Source organism: Penaeus japonicus, unplaced genomic scaffold, assembly GCF_977035675.1.
Source record: "Penaeus japonicus unplaced genomic scaffold, GWHDUDI00000001_assembly GWHDUDI00000027, whole genome shotgun sequence".
Classification (NCBI taxonomy): Eukaryota; Metazoa; Arthropoda; class Malacostraca; order Decapoda; family Penaeidae; genus Penaeus; species Penaeus japonicus.
The window spans coordinates 7,049,873-7,058,214 of NW_028234429.1; the positions used below are offsets into that span (position 1 = coordinate 7,049,873).

At 37.6% G+C, this 8,342-nt stretch overlaps 1 protein-coding gene across 2 annotated transcripts in view; it reads right to left on the bottom strand.

The window, feature by feature from the left end:
* LOC122251224 (uncharacterized) overlaps positions 1-3,707 on the bottom strand; it is a 9,781-nt gene extending 6,074 nt beyond the window's left edge. Inside the window, exons 1-3 of one of the 2 annotated variants that reach the window (XM_043012961.2) lie at positions 3,450-3,707; positions 918-1,087; positions 117-227 (exon numbers count right to left, since the gene is read on the bottom strand). In XM_043012961.2, coding sequence (XP_042868895.2) covers positions 117-227; positions 918-1,087; positions 3,450-3,565 — 397 coding nt within the window. In that variant the 5' untranslated portion in view covers positions 3,566-3,707. The remainder of the gene's footprint in view (positions 1-116; positions 228-917; positions 1,088-3,449) is intronic. The other variant, XM_043012970.2, reaches the window with a different exon arrangement.
* Positions 3,708-8,342: the final 4,635 nt, after the last annotated feature.

Genomic DNA, 8,342 nt, shown 5'->3' on the forward strand with positions numbered 1-8,342 from the left:
TTCCCTTATGCAGAACTTAATTATAAAAATCTGTAATGTTTAATGTGTCTTTAACTTATAGAACTATTAAATACAATGAAACCTAGTAACCATTTTGCCTGAGAACAAAGACATACCAGTCTCAAGTGACTGAAGATCGCCCTGAGGCCTGAGACAATCAAGAGCCTCAACTTTCACTCTTGGTGCTTTTTCTGGTGCCTCTTCTTCATCTCCTTCTAATTCATCTTCTGGAATATCATGATACAAGACTCATTAGCTTAATGAATGTAAAAACTGTGTCTATGCTCAAGTTTTGATAATGCCCCCTGGATGTCAGTTAGAGACTGACAGTTTGTCAAGGGGCACTTGATGGTATGGGAGAGATGCATGCCATGCACCAGGATGCAGGGTAACAGCCTTTGAAAGGTTCCCAAAAATTACCATTTCCAGATTTTTGTGAATTTAGCCTGTGGGAATGTGGATGCATGGCAAATGACTGAAATCAATGAACTAATAGCATGTGACATCACAACCACCCAATCAGTCGTAGAAAATTATTGCTCAACTTACATAGTAATTCAAGCAACCTGTCTGCATTTTATTAACCTATTAATTCTAGCCTTGAATAATTATTAGGCTAAATCAATTGAATCACACAAAAAAAAAAAAAAAAAAAAAAATCTGTAATTTCATTAGATTTTCTTAAATCATCAATCTAAAAATCTATTTATAGTATAACAAAAGTATCATGATGAGAGTCAAAGCTACCTATCTGATATAGCAGTATTATTTAATCTTATTTAATCAGAATCTTTGTTCTGTACTGCTTAACAATCAAGATTACAGGGAATGAGGATGAATTGTATGCATTATATAACCCAAAATAAAAACTGGTATTGTTAGTTGGCCTTTGCATTCTCAAGAGCAATTTTGCATACCTGTCTTGTCACTGCTTTGGACATGTGGAAGAGCCTCTGTAGATAGTTCTGGTTGGGAGGCTGTCCTTACTATGTCACTTGAGCGAAAATGGTCAGAGCAGATTCTTGGCTCCCCTTTGGCATTGCTCAAAGCCATTTGTTCTTTTAAAAGTTTCATCCATAAACTTTTCCTGCAATGAAATAACTAGGTTTTATATGACCTGAATATCCTAACATCATCTTCTTGTGAATGTCTGATGCAAATGTACAACCTACTTTTCTCAGAGGAAATACAAAATTAATCAACAGGAGAAACATCAAAGCATTTATTCAAATCCCTAGTTAACAACATGCTAGAAGATAACTGGTACAGGTTTGTTGCTTTTACAAAGTGGCTGATGCCACAGTTGTTTGAGTAACTGTGCGTATACTGGTAAGTTTTATCTAGAGATTTTACTCATCCAGCAAGGATCCCAGTAAGATTTAAGTAGGTTAGGATAGAACATTGGCTTTTTACTTACAAGGAAAAAATCACACTTTGAAAGCCATGCAAGTGTCTTGGAAATATCTACCACATAAATTACCAGAAGATTGGAGAGGACTGGTTAATTTCCTGAGATTCTAATGATGCTAAATAAAATTATAAACTAAAAACAAAAAACTGACTGTACTAGTGAATTATGTCTTCTTCACTTATTCCATGATTGAAAATTATAAAAACAAAATGAAAGTTATATGTAAACTAAAGATTATATCATTTCAACAACTTATCTTCTGTACATTTGTATGGTGAGATTCTACAAGCTAAATATAAAGCAATGAAATCTCAGACACTCTCCTTCTATAACTTCTGTTACAAATTGAAATTCAAAGAGTTTTATGATATATAAAGAGCAGCCGAATGTAAGTTCTGGTACACTCAAAAAAGCTAATCATAACATAGACTGACATAGTTTTTCACTATGATATTTCTGTCACCTATTGAAAATAAAGAAAATATTCAATACGTAAATACTCTTTTGACCTTTCTCCTTCACTAATAAATGCACAACTGGTAAAACTGATGAAAACAACTATTCACTGTTCAGGGTTTCGTGAAGTATAATTGAAGCAGTTCGGAGCCAGTTACCACATGGTGAGGACATTTGTGTATTAGCTGTATTGGTTAAGGCACAGTATATACACTGAAGATGCACTAAAATTTATTGTCACCTTGGGAATCAGTCCAGGGTCTATCTTGGCAGAATATATATAGAGAATGTATACCTACCTATTTGCCAAAGATATGACTGTATAAGGTATGCCATACAGGTGAATATATTTTTACAAATGACAGATTTTATATTTTTGTTTTTACATTAAATACAAATCAACCAAATTTATATGATCTTTATCTCCACACACAATATCCAGATTTCCCACAAGTTGTCCTAGCCTGTTGGATAAGGAGGAGGATTGCTATCTCGGAAACTAAAAGTTTGTAACCGAAATAAGCATCTAATACATTTGAATAACATGAAAATAAATGTGAAGCAATATATCTTGTCTGTGAAAGTCATGTTAGTCCTAAAATTCAGACAACATATCATAAAATAAGAAGCTAGTCCAAGCTCTACCTTGTTTGAAAATACATGTAGGAAGTTTGTTGGCTTTTTACCAGAATGTCGAAAGACTAGAAGGCACAGCCATCACTTGACACACCTACTATTGGATATATATGCTATTCCTACCATTAAAAAACTTCTCTACTTTCAATATAATTCTGAAAATGTCAATATATTGATTCAATGCACTTTTTACCTTGTGGGTGGTGGGTGAGAAATTGTATAAAATTAACCTCTCTGCATATCATTTCTGTATACATGTCTGGATGACCCCATGCAGCCCTCACTGGCCTTGCACTCATTGGCTTGGCCTTTGCTCCTGTTGCTGTTCCCACAAAGGTCACTTACTCTGCCAAAATAGGTCTTGTGGATCTCCCTAACCATTCATATTCAAACAGAAGCAGCACAGCTCTATCTTGTCAATATAGGTAGTGGAGTTTGTTTGTCTTTTTAAAGTGTGGTGTGGTGATCACTTGGGACTGTGCCACTATCATGTTGACTTTCGTCTGCATGACCTACATTGCAAATCAAAGCAAGTTTGGAGGGATACTTATTATTTTAAAAATGTCCCATTTTGGGTAACTGTCCAGAGTATGACTATAACTGAGATAAACAATGACCTTAACAAACTATTCCATCAACACTATTAGGTAACAAATAATCTGTGAAAACCATAGAGAAAAGCCAACTAATCTCCAACATGCAATTTCTGGGAAGACTGAGCTCGTCAATTTCCCTGGCAACTTAGTGTCAAACAGAGAGCCAGTCAAAACTCCTAGAATAATAGGAAGTGCGATGGCCTTTCCAGAGCTCGGACCAAGTGGCCTTACGAGACCTGGTCCTATTCTGCCCCGTCCCCAATGCCAGTGCGGGCATCATCTGAGCATTTCCCCTCAACATTTAAACTATATCAAGAGTAAACTGGGTTGTCCTGGTCAACAATACAAACCTCCGTGCTTCGACCGGGAAGGGGAAGTACACAACATCTGAGGAAAAGGTTGCATTCTTGCACTTATTGATGCAACAGCCTGTTGTCGTCCATTCACGAGCTTCTTCGTCCCCCATGACTTCTCGGAACTATCACTGGTCTTCGTGAACTTCTTCGATAGAGTCTTAGACTACATTAACTCTATATTCCCTGATACTCCATCAACTTGAATCCTCGAGCTCTTCGTGGAACGATTTGTTTACGTTTGTATTCCCGTTTTCTTTCGACGTTTTATGACAAGTTAAGGGGATACTATTGTATGTCTGTGTGTGTGTGTGTGTGTGTGTGTGTGTGTGTGTGTGTGTGTGTGTGTGTGTGTGTGTGTGTGTGTGTGTGTGTGTGTGTGTGTGTGTGTGTGTGTGTGTGTGTGTGTGTGTGTGTGTGTGTGTGTGTTGGTGCGTGTGCGTGTGTGTGTCTACATTATACTTAGTTTTAACTATCGCTCCATCTCTCTGTCCATATATATTGTGCGTATGCGTTTTGATACGTGTGCGACAATACTTCTATGATTCATATCATGCTTGTAAAATGTGGTTGTTGGCGGGAGATGAAAATTATAGGGATGGCAGATGTGTATGTGGATGTTGTACATGTTTTACGCGACAAGTATTTTAGACGAAAGCACATACAAACACAAATATAAATACTTAAGGAAAAAAATCGTGAACATATATTCTTAATCGATTAATCAAACTGAGATGTGCTTAAGAATGACGTTACCATTGAAACATCTGATCTAACAAAAGCACTTCTGAAGGAGTAATGGCTTCAGTTTGGAGAGCTTTAAGTTAACCAGAATATTAAGCATACATAGTAAAACTGCAAAGACTTTTATTCAACAATGTACGATGCAACAATAATTTTGTACATCAAATAAATGATACCAACTTTTTACATATTTACATATCAATAAACGGATGCGTTTACGAATGCACATCGCCTGGATACGCATAGTACAAACGCACGGGGAAAGAACAGGTCAAGTTGTATTAATAAGCGAAGAAGTGGAAAACAGTGCAAGGCAAAGAAAGCAAGAATCTGGATATTCCACGCTCCCGGGATATATATATATATATATATATATATATATATATATATATATATATATATATATATATAGAGAGAGAGAGAGAGAGAGAGAGAGAGAGAGAGAGAGAGAGAGAGAAATAGAAATAGAGAGAGAGAGAGAGAGAGAGAGAGAGAGAGAGAGAGAGAGAGAGAGAGAGAGAGAGAGAGAGAGAGAGAGAGAGAGAGATTTAAAATAAATTAGTATAACTCCATATACCAAAATTTCCCAGGCTGCTTTTAAAACCCATCGTGTTTTATCGTGAACTTTTACATTAAGTGACCAAGTTTCATTACAGTTGGGTCATATATAGTATTTATCCTTAATAATTGTATATGCTGTTATTTTAAAATCTACTAAAAACCGAAAAATTCTTTATTTGATTAAATATTTGACTTTGGGTATTCTATAAGCATTAAGAAATAAAGTTACGTGAGAAAATTCTCCTTTCACTCTGAAAAAAGTAAAAAAATAAAAACAAAAAACAATTCATCTACAATAAAAGAATCCAGAAATTCCGCCTGCCTTCTTAATCAAAATCCACCTCGCAGGTTTATACATATATATTTTTCATGGAATATCAAGTTCCTTTAGATTACGTTTTATTTAATTTATTTGCTGTAGTATTGAGGTCACAGAAAACATCATTCACATTCCTATTTCATGTGAAACCATTTATTTTCTATGCTGTTCTAGGCTCATCATGTTTCTACTATAAGCTCGGTCTCCTGGGAGGAGGAGGGGAAATATTGGGGGTCCAGGGAATGAATGGGTGGCATGGCTCATATCTGCGCCCCAGAGCCACTACACTCTTCTACTTCTAAGCCAAATGAAATTTTTTTTAGCACAACAAGGAAATATGTCAAATTTGATCACTCCGCTGTGTGGTCTCTAGGGTTCAACACAACATATCTTCTAGATGAAGCAGAGTAATCAATTGACTGTTTTACTGGTTCAATGCCAACACTATTATCATCAATACCATTACTGATCAAACTGTTGATGGATCTACTTATCTGTGTATTAATCGCCAGAGTCAACCTGGTGGCGCGCGCCCACCCACGAGTCATCAGATATATCGCTCCTCTCCCTCGCCAGTCGTTGAAGGAACTGCCTCTGCCTTGCGTGCATCAGGGATTTCAGCGGAGGGCACCCGAGTTCGGCATAATAAATGTCCGTGCGTGCCCGTTCAGTTGCTTAATCATGGAGTCTCTCTTTTGGTCTGAAGACCGATTGAGCCAGAACTCGGAGCCATGTAGAATAGTAGACAATAAGGCTGCTTTAAACCTTTTCATTCTAACGTAGAACTTTATGTATATATATTTTTTCCGAGAGTGACACAAACTTTAGAATATCTTGGCTGGGCGTGCGCGACGACGGCGGAAGAGACCCGTCGCTCGTGACCAGACGGCCCAGGTACACATCCCTCTCGCCGGGGTCTCTAGACCCTGCCTCTCACACCGACGCACGACCATGTCGCCGATGCATGGATCGCGAAGAACTTAGTCTTTGTGTTATTTACACGCATACCACTGTTATTGCAGAACTGATATTTGAGGGTAATTTTGTGTCATATTTGATTAACTAAATCAACGTATTTACAAAAAATAAAGAGTAAACAAGATGTTTAGAGTTACCCCATACATGGCCATGGCTACTAATGCTCGTAACATTCTCCAAATGCATTCCAACTCGACCCGAGCAGACATATAATGTAGGTTTTCTCCTGAGGGCCATGTCAATGAGCAGCCTTAGGGCCACAACATGTTCGATGCACCCCCGGCCCTGCTGATTCCTGTTCCCGGTCCGGAATAAATCACCTACTCAACCTTGTCAACAGCACTTCGTCATGCAGGTTTGCTAAGCCCTATATGATATTTATGACCCATCTCTTCTAATCGTCACTCGCTACCTGAGTCGCATCTCCCAAAGAATGTATAAACTGGCAATATATACTTCACCTTGTTGTAAATGCAGCTTCACACATACACGTTCGATTTATTTATTCTATGTTATTTCTACACGGCATCTCAAGTAGTTGTGAAGGTTTTGAATTCTTGACGCAAGTAGACACCCAGTTTCCTGGAGACAAAGTACGTCTGTATCATTCTTCGATACGAAATAGTGGACGTCTGTAACGCTAGTAAGTAATCCACTCACATTCCACATCTTCTTCATACTACCACACTTCTGCAGACCTTTATGGTTTCCTTATCTTTGTCAAACTATTCATGAATGTTCGCCCACTAATTCCTGTTTCAGAAATTATTATTTTTTCAACATTCTTATTCTTGCTATCATTTCCTTCTCGCTTGTTGCTATTCCCATCATCATTCGTTGGAACACTAGTTACACTTCCTTGTTCTACGAGTAATGCACCACGACTGAGAGAGAGAGAGAGAGAGAGAGAGAGAGAGAGAGAGAGAGAGAGAGAGAGAGAGAGAGAGAGAGAGAGAGAGAGAGAGAGAGAGAGAGAGAAGAGAGAGAGGAGAGAGAGGAGAGAGAGAGAGAGAGAGAGAGAGAGAGAGAGAGAGAGAGAGAGAGAGAGAGAGAGAGAGAGAGAGAGAGAGAGAGAGAGAGAGAGAGAGAGAGAAAGAGAGTGTCAAAGTTTCTTATATTTTATTACAAGGATGCTGCGAGCTTCCTTTTGAGATTTGCTTCACCTCAGAACATCCAGGAAAGGGAAAGGGAAGCCAGACTCTGTGTCTTTTAGTTGTTACTATCAGCATCGCTATCGTAGGGATACATAATTGATGCAACCTGCGTTCTTATTAGCTGATGTGTCAATACCTGTTACTTTCTATTATTTTGAGTCATTGTTTTTGAGTTTGCTGTGTCCATTCGAAAGCAAAAGTGTTTTTTTCTTATGCCTTTAGCATAAAGGTTCCCGGTCATTGACCACGGATTGGCAACTCTAAGATCATTTCCCGGAAGATGAAAAACTCGGAGGCAATAGTTCAGGTCTAGCGAAAGAGAGAGCCTTGGCCCTTGACCTTGATCGGCCCCTCCTCCTGGCAGCGCCCTCTCGGGACCAAGCTTCGAAGATCACTAAGCGTGTGTAACCTTGCAATAAGCATTTGTATTTATATCTTATGTCTACTGTCATTGTTATCATGTCCATCGATTATTATTTGCATATGTATGCTTTTGCTCTTGTATTTTATATAATGTACTCTTCAATAGAATATATCTTACCACATACTCATATAGATATATATACGTACGCTCGTTGCTTCACCCATCTGTCTACCACTCTCTTACTGTCACGTCAGACATACCAGTGTTGCTTTGTCTTCCCTTCGTAAGAGCTATGCATTGATGCAATACTTCCCTCATCACATTCTAAATGTCACAAGAAAACACGTGATTCACACATATTCTCAGACAACTCATACATTATGGTAGAGAGTTTCCTCTTGGGGAGCAGAGGAGCAACACCTCGTTCCTTCTCGGAGGAGCAGCCCTCACTCCAACATACAACTGTTCAAACTTAAGAAAAATAAGCTAAAAGCTATTTCGGCCTATTCTGCATACCTAAGCCACACTACTGCATAGGCATATAGAGGTCCACTCAGAATTATATATATATATATATATATATATATATATATATATATATATACATATATATATATATATATACATATTATATATATATTATATATATATATATATATATATATATATATATTATATATATATATATATATATATATATATATATATATATATATATATACATATATATATAATATATATATGAGAGAGAGAGAGAGAGAGAGAGAGAG